Source organism: Carlito syrichta, unplaced genomic scaffold (assembly GCF_000164805.1).
Source record: "Carlito syrichta isolate Samal-C Ts95f unplaced genomic scaffold, Tarsius_syrichta-2.0.1 Scaffold153560, whole genome shotgun sequence".
NCBI lineage: Eukaryota > Metazoa > Chordata > Mammalia > Primates > Tarsiidae > Carlito > Carlito syrichta.
In genome coordinates, this window is record NW_007097656.1 from 58,247 (window position 1) to 76,792 (window position 18,546).

An 18,546-nucleotide genomic window follows, 5' to 3' on the forward strand; every position below is an offset into this window, starting at 1 on the left:
TCCTCATCCCCCGACTTCCCTCTGCCCCTGGCAACCAGCATTCTACTCCAGGTAGCTCTTAAGTGGAATCATACAGTACTGTTATGAGCCACACAATGGCATTTTGGTCAATGATGAGCTGCATGTACGCCAGTGGTCTCATGAGATTATAATGGAGCTGAAAAATCCCCATCGCCTAATGACACCGTAGCCATTGCAACATCACGGTGCAATGCATTACTTATGTGTTGATGCTGGTGTCGGCAGACTTACTACCCTGCCAGTTGTATAAGGCCTAGCGCACATAATTATGTACAGAATGCAATACTCGATTATGGTAATAAATGATTGTATTACTAGTTTTTGCATTTAACATGCTATACTTGATTTTATCATTATTTTAGAGTATATTCCTACTTATTTAAAAAATTTGACTGTAGAACAGCCCCAGGCAAGTCCGTCAGAAGATGTTCAAAGAAGACGTTGTCATTGCAGGAGATAGTAGCTCCATGCGTGCTGTTACCCCTGCAGACCTTGCAGTGGGACAAGCTGTGGAGGTGGGAGACAGTGACACTGATGTGGAGGTGAGAGGCAGTGACACTAACCCAGACACTGTACAGGCCTGGGCTAGTGTGTGTGTTTGTGGCTTAGTTTGTGTGCTTGTTTTTTGTTTTTTTGAGTTGGAGTCTCATCCGTCACCCAGGCTGGAGTGCAGTGACACACTCACGGCCACCCTAGCTTTGACCTGCTGGACTCTGGCCATCCTTCCGTCTCAGCCTTCTAAGAAGCCAGAACTACAGGCGCGCACTACCATGCCTGGCTAATTTTTTATTTATTGTAGAGAAGAGATCTCACCAAGTTGCCTGGGCTGGTCTTGAACCCGCAGATGTAGGTAATCCACTTACTTGCCTTGGCCTCCCAAAGTGCCGGGATTACAGGCTTAGCCACCGAGCCCAGCCCGTAGCTTCGTTTTAACAAAAAAGTTAAAAATAAACAAAAATTTAAAAATAGGAGAAAGATTGTAGAATAAGGAAATGCAGTATTTGTGTACAGCTGTACAATGTATGTTTTAAGCTAAACATTACTACAAAAGAGTCAGTGTTTAAAAAATTTTAAAAGTTTATAAAGTTAAAAAAGTTGCAGTAAGCAAAGGTTAATTTATTGAAGAGAGGAAAATGCATCTTAAAAATTTAGTGTAGCTTAAGTGTGCCGTGTCTCTGAAGTCTCCGTAGTGGACTCCACAGTCACTCTCACTCACTCACCCACCCACTCACCCACTCACCCATCCATCCAGAGCAGCGTCCTGTCATGCAAGCTCCAGTTGTGGTGAAGGCCCTATCCAGGTGGACTATGTTTTATCTCTTACACCATATTTTTACTGTGCCTTTGCTATGTTCAGATACACAAATCCTTACCATTGTGTTACAGTTGCCTACAGCACTCAGTACAGTAACGTGGCCAGGTGTGTAGCCCAGGAGCAATAGGCTAGACCGTCTCGCCCAGCTGTGTAGGTGGCTATACCATCGAGGTTATCACTCAATTCTGCGATGCTCACACAATGATGAAATCACACATTGGCGAACCTACCTAATGCTGCATTTCTCAGAATGCATCTCAGTTGTTACGCGGCACATGACACTGTTTGTCTTTTGTGCCTGGCTTATTTCACTTAGCATCATGTCCAGGTTCCTTCACGTTGTAGCACATGGCAGAGTTTTCTTCCTTTTTAGACTGAATATTACCCCACTGTATGCATAGACTGAATTTTGTTCAGGCAGCCATCCGCTGCTTGACACTTGAGCTGTTTGCACCATTTAGCTGTTTGGATCTGTCTGCTTTTATTGTTTGCCTTTTCCTGTGGTTGTTTCTGTATGTTTTTAATTTGGTAATTTGATCCCTTTCCTTTGGGTGCTTGATAATTATTAATTGAATGCTAGTATTTTTTAACAAAAACGTTAGAGACCCTAAGTGATTTCCTTTGAATGCTTGATAATTATTAATTGGATGCTAGATATTTTTAATGAAAGTATTAGAGGCCCTGAGCGATGTCATCCTTGAGAAAGCGTCTGGTCCTCTTCACGGGCACATCTCTTTGGTTCACTTGTGGCATCTCTGTTTTTGGGTGCCGTTCTTTTTTCTGGTTCATGTGGTCCTTCCATGATGTCAGCCAAAAGCCTGAGTTTTATCCGGGTGCCTTTTCCTAAGTGGGCCTCAAGAGACTGCTGAAATATGCCCAAAGCTTTCTTTGTCCATAAAAATTTAGCAGTTGGCATATGCCTCTGGGAAATTGTGCACAGAGTGTCAGGTTAACCACAGTGCGTTTCTCTTCTGTCTGGGATCTTGGCCCCTGAAGTCCTGGCTGCATTAGCTATTCTCTGGTGCCTTTAGACCATTTTCTTTATTTGGCTTTTATAATTGTCTTTTCTGCATGAAATTCAGTCTGATAACATGTACTGCATTATAGCCAAAAACAAAATCCCAATTTTGATTTATTGTAGAGATGAGGTCTCGCTGCCCAGGCTGGTCTCGAACCCGCGGGCTCAGGCAATCCACTCATCTCAGCCTCCCAAAGGCGCGGGATTACAGGCTGAGCCACCGAGCCCGGCTCCAATTTATATTTTATTAATCATTTTTTCATGTTTTATTTTTAAAGAGTCTCAAACTACAGAAAGTTGCAAGTAAAATGCAAATTACATTTTTTTAATAAACCATTTGAAAGTAAGGTACTGACGTGATGCGCCTTCACCCTGGAATTCTTTGATGTGTATTTCCTTCAAACTAGAACATTTTCCTGTAAAACCCAAAACAATGACCTGAATAAGGAAATTAGTGTTGGTACATTATTGTCATCTAATCCATAGACTACATTCAGGTGTCTCTAGTAATCTCAAAAATGTCCTTGGTATATTTAGTTGTCATGTCTCTTTAGTTTGGGACAGGTCTTCAACCTTCTTTGACTTTCGTGACATTGACATTTTTGAGGCTTATAGGCCAGTTATTTTATTTTTTGTTTTGTTTTTTGTTGTTTTATGTTTTGAGTTAGAGTCTCACTCTGTTTCCCAGGCTGGAGGGCAGTGGCATTCTCATGGCTCACCGCAGCCTCGACCTGCTGGGCTCAGGTGATCATTCTGCCTCAGCCTTCCAAATAGCTGGAACTATAGGCATGCGCCACCATGCCCGGCTAATTTTTTTATTTATTGTAGAGATGAGATCTTGCTATGTTGCCAAGGCTGGTCTTGAACTCCTGGCCTCAAGTGATCCTCCCTCCTTGGTCTCCGAAGTACTGGGCTTATAGACGTGAGCCACTGTGTGGGGCCTGTGGTTTTAATTTGTTCCATTATTGGTGATGTTAATGTTGACCACTTGATTATGATGTTCGGGTAGGAATGGAAAAGAGGGAGAGGCATCAATTAAATTTCTTTTTTTTAACTTGCTCGTATTTTTACAGCAAATGCTTTTTAACCTAATGTGTTGCAACTTCCATAGAAGGCAGTGGCTCCCACATCTGTGTAATCTTTCCAGGTTCATACCCAAACTTCTGTGCCATATTTTTACTTATGTACTAGAGGTTCCCTGTCACATCACTTTCCTGACTTCTGAACCTGTCTCTCCCTTTCCCCAGCTAGTTTATTTCACTGGTGTCTGCCCCTGCCACTACCGTCTGGTTGTTCAGGCTTGAAACCTTGGGATGATTTTGGCGCACCTCTCTTCTTTCTTTCTAGGCAGTTGCTGTGCCCTCTTGATCCTTTTTCCTTTATTATATACAGTGTCTTCTCCATGGTCATTACTGTGATGAATGCAGCAGCCTTTTGGGTGGGTGTGACTTCTTTGGTTTTTAAAGTAATCCCAGTGCCCCGAGACTGTCTCACCTCCCCACTTAATAAATGAGTCTATGTCTGACTTTTTAAATGCCGTCTTTATGTAGCAGTATCCTAGGTAGTCAGAACATCCAGTTTTGAATCCCATCTTTGCCGCTTACTAAGCACCCATCAGCTTTTGGTAATTTATTTAACCTCTCTGGGTCTTATTTACCTTACTAGTTTGTTTTACTGGTGAGTGAGATCATGAATTCTGAAAGAGCTGTATCCAACACATACCTGGCTAGATCAGTCTGAGTATTATCACCGAGTCTTTTCAGTAGTCCATAAGCTTCCTTACCTTTTTCTGATATGCAGTTTTCACTGATCTCTCACCATTGGTTTTTCTTTTTTTTTGAGTTGGACTCTCACTCTGTTGCCCAAAGTGGAGTACAGTGACTTGCTCACGACCCGCAGCCTCGACCTGTTGGGCTCTGGCAATCCTTCAACCATACCTGGCTAATTTTTTTATTTATTGTAGAGACGAGGTCTTTCCATGTTGCCCAGGCTGGTCTCGAACCCGTGGGCTGAAATTACAGGTGTGAGCCACTGCACCCAGCATGATCTCTCACCATTAAGCACATATTTACTGAATAGCTCCTGTGACCAGGCAGTAGAGGTAAACCAAGATAAGACCCGGGTCAGTCTCTGCAGAGTACAACCTGATAGAGGAGGCAAATGTGTAATCAGCGTATATGCAGTAAGTATACAGTAGCCAGTGCTGCAGTGGAACCAAAGCCTGGGGCAGAACTTTTCTGAATATCAAGAAATTGAGCAAAACTTAGAGCGGCTATTGTCTAACACAGTTTAGTACGTTATTATATTTTTCTTTGTCGTGACAATTGGTGTTAGTAAGTCATCTCCCTAAAATAGAGTGTGAACTATGTGAGACGTATCTCTGTAGTGGTGAGTCTATGGATTTTGGAGACAAGCACATTGGGATCTGCTCGAGTCGACTCTCCCATTGGTGTTGTTTTTTTTAAAGATGTTATCTTTAGTTTTTTATTTTATTACAGAGATGTGGGGTGCAGGTAGGCTGCACGAGGTGAGGTTTTGGCCTCCAGCTGGCCCTCGCTCCCCCTGGTTCGGGACTGAGTACCCTTTGTGTTGTTGTATTTCCCCCTCCCTCCCCTGGCAGGGCCCAGCGAGTGCGATCCTTCCTTTGTGCTATTGTGATGAATGTCCAGGTCCCACTTAGGAGTAAGAACATGGGTCTCCAGTTCTTCGCTTCTGTGATAGAACACTAAGTATGATGGTCTCCAGCTCCATCCAGTTTGCCGTGAAGTCATGATCGCATTCTTCTTTATGGCTGCATAATACTATGTGGTGTATGTGTACCACGTTTTCTTTATCTGGCCAACTTTGTACTCTCCAGTTACTGCTACTCTTCAACGAAGTAGCAATGCTTCAATGAAATAATGTATTTAAGGGACCCAGGGCAATGCCTGGCAGATAATTTATGTCCAGTAAACGTTAGTTCTCTTCTGATACTCCACCTGTGCCCACTCTGGTAATGAAAAATAAGTATTTGGTTGGTGAATGAATGTATTGATCCCAAGGTCTGCAGTTCATAATGACTTCCCAGAACATTTTGAAATGTAAGTGGCATTCATGGAAGCCCAATCTTGGTAATAATGCCACTTTATTTTGTTCAGTCAGGACCTCACTCTGTCACCCAGGATGGAGTGCAATGGCACGATCACGGCTCATCACAACCTCAGTCTCCTGGGCTCAGGCAGATACTCTTGTTTCAGCCTCCTGAGTAGCCGGGCTATTCCTGGGGCTACTGAGGTGATTTTTTGGAGATGAATTCTCACTGTGTTGCCCAGGCTGATCTCAGACTCCTGGGCCTCAAGAAATCCTCCCATCTTGACCTTCCGAAGTTCTGGGATTACAGGCATAAGCCACTGCACCCAGCTGCCGCTTTACATTTTTTTCTTTTGCACTTTGCAGCTTTTATAACTTTTAGTTTTGCCACAACTTTGTATAGTAAGGCTAGGCAGATACGATTGTCCTATGCGATGGGTGGGAGTTTTCATTTTGGAGTGAACTGAATTGAGATTTTTAAGACAAGTCACTGTATTTGTACAGGTTGAGTCTGAGTGTATTACGTGGCCTATGGAATATTGCAGTTCTCTCTGAATTTTTTAGTTGATAGAGTAGTGAAAAGGGAATTCTTCTCTTCCATGGCTTAAGGATACATAAACTCTCAGCGCAGCAATCTTTTTATTGTTGATTATTATAGCTTCTATTACTCCTAGAAGTTGACCAACAGGGACCTGAGTTTAGGAGACTTTGTCATTCAGCTTTCATATCATAAATGCTGAGGCCAGCCCTTTGCCTGCAGGGCCCTCCATCAGTGAAGAGGATTGGTGACATTATCCAGACAGCCATGTGGGGGCGGGGGAGTCAGGACTATCAGTATTCTCTGTGTAAAGGAATCTGTGCCATTGACGGGGGATGGCCACTAGATTCTGTATTCTTCTTGAAGCACTGGAGACCCATTGCTGCACCATTTCAGTCTTTTCTTTTTGATTCAGGGAGTAGAAAACACGTTCAGACCTTTTCTTTGTTCAGTGCCCTGTGTGCTTTTTAAAAGCAGGGGGAGTCATTCAGCTAGATAACAACGATGGCAATAAGTTACCATAGTCTTCAGCTTCTTTTGACCTTGTAGAGGAGAGTCAGTTGGGGTGAGGTTTTAGGTGGGAACTGAGCTGAAGAAACTAATTTGTGCCGCGCAGCGCTGGGTTTGTGTAGGACAGAGGCTCATCTATTCACTTTGCTATGGCTTTTAAGACTGCATTTAAGAAATCGGTGATTCCCAAGTTCTTAAACAGTTAATAGAGCTGAATGTTTAGACAAGGGAATGTAGTTGCTGGATTGCAGCTTAATTTAGAACCTTCTTTTTTTTTTTTTAATTAAAACATTGTTTAAGTGTAGAAAGAAACCTTTAGGAATTTAAATGTATCTTGCAAGGAGAAACAACAAAAGCAGCCCAAACTTTAAGTATAAAACAATGCAATTGAAGGACGAACGGATCTTACATCTTTGTCAAAAACTGACCAGTGAGAATGGCCCTGAAATACACAGAATGCATAAGACCAGTAACCACAGTGGCATCCTCTCCGCTCTGCTACTTCTTGCCGAATTTCCTTTGACTTTCCCCTTCATGTAGAATACGTGAACGTGATGGCCTACTCCATTTATTTTGTAATTATATTTTTTTCTTCAGTGTTTTCAAGTGGCATTTTCCAGTAAGGGTAAGATTAATTGTTATGATACAAACCAATTTGAAAATTAGTTTTTAAATTGAACCATAATATATAAAATCTTATGGTAATGTGCAGATCTGACTATATTCAAGTACAGTTTTCATACCCATACCAATTGTCTTGTAATAATTGGGAATGCATCCTCTGTGTGGTGTTTGCAAGTTAATGCTATTTTGGAAATCACACCGGTATATCTAGTGGCTTTCCTGGGTGTATGTGGTTCATTATTGATTATAATTGTATTTTGGAATTGTAGTTGAAGGAGATGGGGTAAGCCCTCTCATGCTGTTGGTTGTTAGGCTTTCCAATGGAGAATGGCGATGAGTAAACAAGGAAGGGCATTAAAATACCTAACCGTGAGGGAAACCCAGATGTTTGTCATGTGTGGAATGCAGACTTAATACAGATGCCTCCGTGAAAGGAGGAGACAGACCATCACCAGAGGAAGGCCTTGACACTTCCAGGAACAGTCACAAATGCATATGGATATGTGCATTTTAATAACAGAGAGGAGCTCCCAGCCTTTGAACAAAAGGCTTCTGGTTGGCTTCGAGACTCACCCGTGCTGCCTATCATGGGAATGCCTCCAGTGTGGAGCCACCTGCCTCCTTTTGCTGCGAAGGGGGAGAAGTGGCAAGCTGTCTTCCAGGGCCACCTCCAGGGGCTTCCACTGTGCCTTCTTCCTTTTCTGAGTTTTCATGCTCCCTTTTTTCCTCCCACCTCTGCCCTCCTGGTTTTTTCACATTGAAGCCTGCCTTCAGAGTGACTGTGCCTTCCTTGCACCCTGTGTGCCCAGACCCATAACCTGCTGCTTCCTCATGTACAGGGGCTCTCATCAGGATACACTTGAGACAGGGAGCTTCTTCCACACTGAGGGTTTTTAATGTATTAATAGAACAATTTAAGATTGGGAGAATGTCACTGGAACGTAGGTTCCACGAAGACAAGGATTTTTGTGTGTTTTGGGGTCAGTTCTAATCCTGATGTCCAGAACAGTGCCTGCTACAAGGAGGGCATTTAATAAATTCTTGTTTGAATAAATGATTAAAACATCTGCTGTATTACAATTTTAATATCATTTATTTATAAGAGTTATATTAGCAAAGCATTTTCAATGCTGCAAGTGTAGAGCAGAAATAAGAGCAAAACAGCAATCTCTGGAGGAAGGAAGCTTTCTGTTTTCTTTGACTGTATTTTCCCCATTCTCTTCTTTGTGCGAGTCTCTCCGCTTCCAAGAACCACTGGAAGTGAGTGAAATTAACACACACAGTTCTTGGGGGAGAGAGGTATGTGGTAGAGGTGAATTGGCAGGTGAGGGGGAGAAGGAAATGGCAAGTTTCAGGGCGAAGGGTGGCATGAGTATTTGAACAGAATAGCAAGTAGTTTATTAGCTGGAGTGCCAGGGCCAAGTGGAAGGATGGAGAAGTTGAGTTGGTGGAGGCAGTGGGGAAGCAGATTGATGGAGTGCTTGGGGTTCATGCAGTGGGTGTAGGGAGCCATTATGAATTATTGATGAGAGTGATGTAACAGCAAAGTGAAGACAATTATTCTGCTTAGCTGCTGTTTGTAAAATGGATTTTAGCTGGAGGTGAAGGAATGTTAAAAACAGTGAACAAAGTTGAGAAATTGCTGCAGTCATTTAAAGAGGATCAGGGTGTTACTTGGGGTGTTATCCAGTGATGCTTTGGCAGATACCCTTCTCTGGAAGCCTGATGCCCCCTTTATGACCTAGGGCTGGGTGGAGGCAGGAGGAAGATTTCTGCGTGAGAAAGCAGTAGGCCAAGATTCTAGTCCCCATTTTCTGCTCTGTAAATTCTTAATCGTGGGCAAATGCTTAATTTGTCCTGTGCATCAGTCGCCTTCACTGCAGAATGATGATAATGACCTGAAAGCAGGGGTCTAGGTCAGATAACCTTTTGGACTTCTTTGCAGCCTCTTCTGTTTATTTATTTATGAGTGAACAAATGAAGGAATAAGATGAGATCCCACTACGTTATGTTGCCCAGGCGTGACGCAAATTCCTGGGCTCCAACACTGTTCGGCCTCATCCTCTTGGGTAGCTGGGACTACATGTGTGCCTGGCTCTCATGAGCCCTTTATCAGTTATAGATGGTGTGAACAGTGAATACCTTTCTTTGCTTTTCTCTTGTCCTCTATTTTGTTGTAAGTTCTCACTCTGTCACCCAAACTGGAGTGCAGCGTCACAATCGTGGCTCACTGCAGCCTCAACGTCCCAGGCTCAGACAATCCTTTCGCCTCAGTCTCCCAAGTAGCTGGGACTACAGGCACATGCTACCACATCTGGCTAATTTTTAAATTTCTTTTATAGATGCGAGGTCTCACTGTGTTGCCCAACCTGGTCTTGAATTCCTGAGCTCAAGCAACCCTTTTGCCTCAGCCTCCCAAAGTGCTGGAATGACAGGCGTAAGCCACTGCATCTGGCCTGCTTCTCAGTAGTAATTTCTACAACTACAGTGTTTTAAGAAGGAAATAGTGGCGGTTTCTCCCACCCATGCCACCTCTGGCACGTCTTCCTTTTCCTTTCCCTCTTCTTCCTCTAATGAACTTTGTTTTAAAGCTTAAAAGAGGAAGAAGAAAGCCTATGATGATATTCAGTGTTTCAAAATCTATAATTTAAGGTTTAATATTACCTGTATTGACTAATATGTTTTAAAATATGTATTGCTCACATGCCTGTAATTCCGGCTACTCGGAAGGCTGAGGCGGAAGGATCGCCGGAGCCCAGCGGGCGAGGCTGCGGTGGCCGGGAGCGGCCACTGCACTCCAGTCTGGGTGACAGAGTGAGACTCCAACTCAAAAACAAACAAACAAACAAACAAACAAATATGTATTGCTGTGTTTATGTGCTATGAGTAGGCATTTAGGTTTTTAATTGTTACTAGACGGTCATAACACTGAAGTTGATGGACGAAACTTCAGCCTGGATATGTTCAGAGAAACATGAAGCATGTGAAAATGATTGGGAAAGGTGTGGTCTCTTAGAAAGCTAGGGTGCAATGTTGTTTGCTTAGAATTACCAGAAACTGTCATTTCTACCTTCTTTTGGCTGCTGAATACACGATATGTGTCTGTGCATTCTACATACTTTTTTTCTTTTAGAAGACTTTAATGCTGCAGCATTCTGGGTTCCCTCTCTGTCTCCCTCTCATACTTTCTTTGTGGTGGTTTTTCCTTCTGTTTGGGTTGTTTCTTGCCCCTCACTCCCACGCCCTCATCCTCCCGTCTGGAAAGATGAAGAGGCAGCTGCTATGGAAACTGCATTTTGGTTCATGAACAGCCGACTAACAAGATATATAAAACACATGCCAACCGCAGAGTGGGTTGCTGTCGGAGCTGGAGGGGTGCGAGACGTCTTTCCTTTCTAAACAGCCCCCGGCACTGTGGTGTTTTGTTTTCGAACGTACCACTCCTGATACTGCAGTGCTGCCGTGGACTGTGCCTTTTCTGCTTGGGCTGTACAGCCTCACGCCCTGCAGTGAATTTACGGGAGACTAGTCGAGGGTGCAGAGGAAAAGAGAAGACCGTTGGCCTGAGAAGTCGATTTCCGTTGGACTCAGCCACTGGAGAATAAGGACAAGAAGTGTGACTAAATGTTTGGGTTTTGAACGGCAACTTCTGCCCCTTGCTCTCCGGCCACCTGTGCCCCCTATGGGTTTCCCTCGGGGTTAGAGCCAGTAGTGGCGTGTTTCTGGAAAATGTCTCCGTCATAGAGGCCAACTGCAGCTGGAAGATTGCGTTCGGCCCCTGTAACCTGTGCCATCCTGTCTCATGCTGTCCCATCTCATAGTTGTCCTCTCTCTGCAGTGCTCTATGCCCAGGTCTCTGTGGCTGGGCTGCTCCAGCCTGGCGGACAGCATGCCTTCGCTGCGATGCCTGTATAACCCAGGGACTGGCGCCCTCACAGCTTTCCAGGTACTCTCTCTGTCTCTGCGGGTGATTGCGGGCATTGGTGTGTGTGTCTGGCTCATTGGGAGGTGTCCCCCTTCCCACACTTCACTTATAGCCACCCTCTCTCCTCCATGTTGCCTGTGTCCGCATCGCTCAGTATTCCTTTGATGATTTGTTGTCATGTAGATCCAGACTGAGCCACGCTGAAGACATTCTGTCACGATTGGTCACCAAAATTGACACAGCATAAGACTGTGGTTTTCAGATCTAGTGGAAGCACGGTAGCAAATTTTTAAGTAATCTCAATAAATAGCAATTCAGTATGTGATGTTTGCTCTGGACCTACATAAAACCGATTAATGTAATCAATCACGTAATTACAGTTGGTTGCCTAAACATTTTCTTATGTTTTTTAAATGATTACTAAAAATATAAAGTACTCTATTCAGAGTATCTCCTGGTTATTGCACTACTACTAATACATATATGTATTTTATGACACTTATGTTTTATTGATATTTTGATCCATGGTTCTAGTTTCAGATTGGAAAGGCCTTGGGGACCTTTGGGTACAGTATTCAGCTTGAGACAGTCTAGCTGGTCTTACATGGATTTATGGATTCTCGTTCTCCTCAGACTTTCTTAGAGACCAGGAGGTCAGTTCCGGGATGTGGGAAAAAACGATAGAGGAAAAAATGGAATATTGTAGAGGGAAATGTGAGAAAGAACTTGGTGCCCATTGCTTACGGATTAGGGCACTGCATATGATGGGTTTTTTGGCAGTTACCTATCCATCTCAGGTATTTGGAATTTGTGTTTAGTATTTTATAATAATATACAACAAATTGGTTTTTAAAATTTGACTGTTTTTAACCTCTGTAGTAGATATTCTATGTAGAGGAATTTCAAAGACAAGCTGTGTCAAAATATTTAACTATAATCTTGGCTAAAAGAAGAAAACTTAGGACTGGGTACGCGGTGGCTCATGCCTGTAATCCCAGCCCCTCAGGAGTTTGAGACCATCCTGGACAGTTTTGTGAGACCTCATCTCTACAATAAATCAAAAAATTAGCCAGGCATGGTAGTGCATACCTGTAGTTCCAGCTACTTAGAAGGCTGAGAAGGAAGGATCGCCTGAGCCCAGCAGGTCAAGGCTGCGGTGAGCTGTGAGCGTGCCACTACCCTTCAGCCTGGGTGACAGAGTAAGACCCTGACTCAAAAAAAAAAAAGAGAAGGGGATGTAGGTATTACACAGTCTGGAACAACTGTGCTAACAATTGCTAGTCTTCAACAATCCTATTTTAGTGATAATAATGCTGGGTATTTTTATTATTACTTTACAAAATGTAATATTAAACTTCCTTTGCTTGTACTATGAAGTACAATACAGTAACGCATGTAAGCTCTAAATTTAGTTAGATCGAGTCTTAAAGACTGTCTTTGCCACTAGTGGTTGATCTGGAGCAAGTTGATTCCTCATCCGCAGATGGATACTACAGAGAGGGCGTGCAGTTACTGGCCGCTGCTTGTATCTTCGTCATTATAAACATGATTTCTGTTACTGTTAGAGAATATTGATATCCTGAGTGTTTTTGTGTATTTTAAACTACATGTCATACCGACATGAGGCTCAGCCTCTGAGGAACTCACAGTCTAGCGTTGTTGGTTTTCTACCTTCTGGGGCTTGCAGTGAGTTTAAGCCAGTCTGCAGAGTCTGAGGGAACAGTAGACCCTGCAAGCTGCTCCGAGAAACCAGTTGCAAGTGGAGAGCACCATGATGGCTTTAAGGCTTGATGATTTGCTAGGAAAAATGAGAGCTCACTGAAAGTAATTTTACAAGGGGAACCCCCAGACCCAGAATTGTCTTTTGGCAGGCAGGCCCCTTGTAACACTGGCTTCCCCCGCTAGGTGAGTGTTCTAGGAACCCATCGGCATCTGTGTACCTGCTGACCTTGTTGGGAGACACTGCATTCGGCTTCAGTGAACTTTTTGTTGGCAATTCTTTCAACTTGTTTGCCCATTTCATGACTTTACAAGGGCACCTGCCCACACCACACTGAATGTTCACCGGTTTTTGACCAAAAATAGTATGACCCTTCGCTTCCCTTATTGACCCGATCTTGCCTGGAATGACATTTTTTTGTTTCCCTGGATGAAGAAAGTTCTCAAAGGGAAACATTTTGCCAATATGGAAGAGGTGAAACAAAAAACAGGCAGAAGCAATAAAAGGCACCAAAAATGACGAGTTCAAAAACTGTGTTAAGCAGTGGAAAAGGGTCTTGATAGGTGTGTTGCATCAAATGGAGAGTACTTTAATGTGTAAGAACAGATACACAATTTTTATTTATTTTATTTTTAAAAAGCAGGATTTATTAAGAGAACAGAAAAGGTCCCATAGTGGGAGGGGACCTGAGGGGGTTGCCAAAATACACAATTTCTTATAAATAAATGACTTTTTAAGAAAAGTCTCACCTCATACTCACAGTTTATTTTAGGGAAACGATACAGGTTAAAAAACAATCAAAAGAAGAAACACATAGAGCAGTCTCTGGGAGGGTTCCATAATATGTCTTACCATCCTTTCCCTGGAGTAATGAATGGCATTGCTTCCTCTCAGCCACATTGTGTGATGGTGCCCACAGAGTATTACCATCCATGGAACTCTCCAGAGCCTTTGGAGAGTTCCAGAATTTTCAATGGGCTCAAGCACATACTGCTCACATGGCTCGCCTTCAGTCCCTAGCCTCTCTCCCAGCAGGTCACACTAACTCCTCTAGTGTCTGTTTCCTCCTGGTGTTGAAACTGGTAATGTATGGCTTAGTCTCCCCCCACCCCATGGTCACATTTGTACAGTCGCTGAAGCTCTCAGACACTCTTATCAGGGAGGAGTTTCCAGGGCCTAGACACTGCCTCTCAGGAGCCAAGGGCAAAGGCCGGACCTCTCTCTAGGGAATGTGAATTCTTCACTACACAGGGTCAAGGATCTCTTTGAGAATCTGATGAGAACTGTTGATCTTGGATATGGACAGAATTTTATTTAATAATTGTATATGCAAGGCACACACATATGTACATGTATGCACATATAAATGGTTATTATATTTGTAGTCTCTAAATCCCAAGATTTCAGAAGTATAATCTCCCAAGCTGATCAGTTTTATGAAGGAAACGTGCACGGAGCCATAAGAATATATAAAAGTGGCCCCTGACCTAACCCGAGGGTTGGGGCAAGGAGGGTCAGAGAATCAATGTGTAAGTTCCAAGGGATGAGCAGGAATGAACTAGATGAAAGGGAGGAGTGGAGAAGAAGGGGGCGCTTCAGGCCTAAGAAAGAGCCAGTGCGGAGACCCCAAGGCCAGATGAGGCTCGGTGCATTTAAGGGCCCTGACTGGAAGCAAGACTTGTTTCGGAGAATAAAGAGGAAGCGGAAGACAGAGCGAGGGAAGGCTGGGAGGCTTGGTCACTCGGGAGTGTGGGCCTTCGAAAGGATGCAATTTAGTCTTGGTGAGAAGACTGGGAAGTCCCTGGAAGGAGCTGAACACAACTTTGGCCGGATCCGATCTGCAAGAGGATGCCTTGAGATATGTTACTCTGGCTGTAAGAAGAATGATTATAGTAACTGAAGAGAGAGGTGATGGCGGCTTGGTTCTGGCCTCCGGACCGTTGCACTCTTAAAAACTATGGAGGACTCCAAGGTGCTCTTGTTGATGTGGATTATATCTATTGATATTGACTATGTTCAAACTTAGAACCAAGAAAAAAAATTAAATAGTCTCTAATTCTCTTAAAAATAACAATAAACCTATGACATATGATGCAAATAGCATTTTTATAAAAAATAATTATTTTTCAGAAAAACTAAGATCAGCATTATATTACATTTTTACAAATCTCTTTAGTGTCTCTTAGTGTCTGGATTAATAAAAGACAGATTCTTGTATCTGCTCCCGATCTGTTGTGGTATGTTGTTTAGTTGAAATATATGAGGAAATATATGTGCATCCTGGCACAGATAGATAGTTTGAAAAGGGAGACATACTTTAATGCCCTTTTCAGATAATTGCAGTTTCTTGAAAATTAGTTGCCGTGTAGACTCTGAAACCTTATCAATGAACTTCCTGTGCTGTTAATAAAAATCCAGTGGTCTCAGGTTTTTCAGCAACTCATACTGGAACAATTGGCGATCCATATGCAGAACAACCTCCACTGTTGTGCTGTACTGTGTACAAAGTTTAATTTCAAGTGGATCGTGGACTTAAATATGAGCAAAAACTTATAAAACGAATAGAAAGTGTGGGAGAGCAAAATCATTGTGACTTTGCAGAGATTTCTTAGATGAGACAAAAAACTGAACCATACAAGAAATAACTGAAAAATTGGACTTCATCACTGCTAAAAGTTCTGCTTTTCCTTGTTTTATAAACGTGCAGGAGCTGGGCGCGGTGGTGGGCGCCTGTAGTCCCAGCTACCCAGGAGGCTCAGCTGGGAGGATCACTTGAGCCTAGAGTTTGAGACTGTGTACAGTGCACTTTGATCACACTTGTGATTAGCCATGGTGCTCCAGCCTGGGCAACGTAGTAAGACCTCATCTCAAAAAGTATGACAAAGCAAAATAATGGGCAAAAATTGGGCTACAACATCAAAGATATAGATATGGCAAATGAGGACATGAAAAGATGCACTACACACACACACGTTTTTCGAGTCAAAGTCTCTCACTCAGACTGGAGTCCAGTGGCATGATCACAGCTCACCACAGCCTAGAACTCCATGGCTGAAGCACTCCTCTCTCCTCAGCCTCCTGAGTATTTGGGACTAGAAGTGTATGCCACCCCACCCATCTACATTTTTGTGCTCCTTTTTTTTTGTAGAGATGAATTCTCTCTATGTTGCCCAGACTAGTCCAAAACTGCTAGACTGAAGCAATCCTCCCACCCTGGCCTCCCAACGTGCTGGATTACAGATGTGAGCCACCACGTCCGGCCAATAGTTTTAATCATCAGGAAGATGCAAATTAAAACCACAGTGAGAAACAACATACTACATTGCCACCCACGTGTCTCTTCCCACCCTGGATGTGGGCATGGGAGTTCAGTTAGGCTCCAGGTAGTCAATGTATTCTATCTTAATTTGAGAAATGTCAGTTAGAAAAGTTATTTGAAATTAGAATCAATCTCTTCTTATTTACTGACCTCCACAGTTGCCCACACAGTGCTTTTTAATAGTTTGGTGCGTAATAGAGACTGATAGTGGGAATTATATTAGAAAGGTGGTAAAAATAACCGCACACAATTAAAAATTGTACAAGTTAAAATCTTCTGACTTGGATACCAAGGTACTAAGAAAAATTCCAATTTTTCATTTGGTCTAAGATGATAGTGAATCTAAGTTCACCAGGAAAGAATTCTGAACAAATTCACTTCACAGTCAGGGTTATCTCTGTCTGATCTTAGCAAATATTTATTTAAAAAAGTTATCATGTCCTCTCCTAAATTACTACATCTAGAGTGTATGTTGGCATAGAGACTTTGTTAGAAAATGTAGGAATCTATTGAGTATGTGGACCATGAATCATATTGCAGGAGTGATTGTGTGTCTTGGGCAGAAAAGGGATGCTTTGGAAGCACCTTCGAAATCCATGTGTGGTGTGATGGTTGAGAGCACGGGCCCTGGTGCCCGATTGTCTGGGGTTTGAACCTGGCTCTGTTATCTTCTGGGTCAGGCCTTTGGGTAAATACTTGACCTGTCTACGTCTTCTTTTTTTTTTAATTAGCAAAATGGGTTGATAATAGTATCTGTCTTATGGGTTTGCTGTTAGGATTTAATGATGAGTTGATTTATATTGAGTCTCTAAAGCAGAGTGTGGCAGATTGAATTTAATATTATTAGAAAACGTGCACAGAGGACTAGATGTGGAGGCTTTCAGTAAACTGTTTTTCACCTTAGTATAAAACAGTATACTAGTGAATCTTTTCTTTATCCACACCATACAGTCCAGTTCTATATTTTGGAGAAGCCTATTCTTGATTCAGGTACTGATGAGAAGATTTTGCTTTCCCAACATTGTTATAAGTATTAGCATTTATTTTTCTTGGCTTCTCTTCAACGAGATCGTTATTATGTTTAATGTGCAAAAAAAGAAAAAAATGACTGCATGTGCTTGTTTTATCCTGTTGAGTAATTTGTCACGTGTCAGGTTCACACTTGTGTGGGTGCTCTCTGTTCTGGTTGACGTGTTGGCAGAAACAGGCTTGAAACTGGTGCTTCCCTTCCCACTGGTGGAGGTGCAATAGTTGTAGTACTTAGGGACCTTTCTGGTTTGTGTTTCATTTTATTTACTTACTTAGATTTTTACTTAGGTAAAGTTGACATGCAGTAAGGCACGTGGATCTTAAGTGTACTCTTAGGTGAGCTTTGAAAAATGTGTATGTTTGTGCATCCTGCCTCAATCTCAAGCTACAGAACGTTTCCATAAGCTGAGATTCCCCATACTCCTTGCCAGCCAGTATCCACCCCCCATATGTGATTACCGTTCTGATGTGTCACCAAAAATTAGTTTTAGTTTTGCTTGTTCTTGAACTTCATGTAAATAGTTACATATAGTATCCATTCTTTTGTGTCTGTTTTCTTTGGATCAACACGTTTTTGAGATTTATCTATGTTATTGTATGAGCGTATATTGCTGAATATATTCCATTGTATTAGTACACCACAATTTGTTTATCCATTTATTTTTTGTTAGATATTTGGATTGTTTCCAAATTTTTTTTTTTGGCCTATTATGAATAAAGCTCCTGTAAACGATTTTGTATAGGCCTTTTTTGGCATTTGTTTTTATTTCTTTTTGGCAAATACCTAAGGGTAGAATTGCTGGGTCATAGAGTAAATGTCTTTTTAACTTTAAAAGAGACAATCAAGTAATTCTTCAAAGTGGTTGCCCCAGGAGGAATATACATTTTTACTAATATTGGCATATATGTGTATGAAATGTCTCCGTGATAGTTTCATGGCTTTTTTGTCTTTGAAATCATTGCCTTCTTTTAGTAAGTTTGAAGCATCTTAAGAAGTCAGAATTCTTAGGACAATGGAGAAGGAAGAGCCACAGAATTATTGCTGAATTTGTTTATCCTCAGTAACTAGATTGAAACTACAACATTGAGATGGTTAGATCATTATTTCAAACCACACATTTTAAACTAGTGACAGAGAAGATTATGAAAAAACATATGTAATAGATTCTGTGAGGATATATTTAGTTAAAACATATTGTTGTTTTCATCATTCCATTTATTTATTCTGAAAAGTATATGGGTGATTAAGAGGCCTTCTGTTGATTAACAGTGGATGTATTTTGCAGAATCATTTGCTTATCTTCAGCAAATGGTGATATTATAATCTATAATATCAAATGAGAATAAGCAGTAGAGAGAAAGTGCTTCAGAATAGCTGAGTAATTAAGATTCTTTATTTTTCTTTAGACATTGAAAGAGGAGAGAAATGAAATTCTGACCTTGAGAATATAAGTAGAT

General features: G+C 42.1%; 1 protein-coding gene across 2 annotated transcripts in view; it reads left to right on the top strand.

The window, feature by feature from the left end:
- Positions 1–480: 480 nt before the first annotated feature.
- BTRC (beta-transducin repeat containing E3 ubiquitin protein ligase) overlaps positions 481–18,546 on the top strand; it is a 125,616-nt gene continuing 107,550 nt past the window's right edge. For both annotated transcript variants that reach the window (XM_008050614.2, XM_008050615.2), the window contains exons 1-2: positions 481–563; positions 10,934–11,041. In XM_008050614.2, coding sequence (XP_008048805.2) covers positions 489–563; positions 10,934–11,041 — 183 coding nt within the window. In that variant the 5' untranslated portion in view covers positions 481–488. The remainder of the gene's footprint in view (positions 564–10,933; positions 11,042–18,546) is intronic.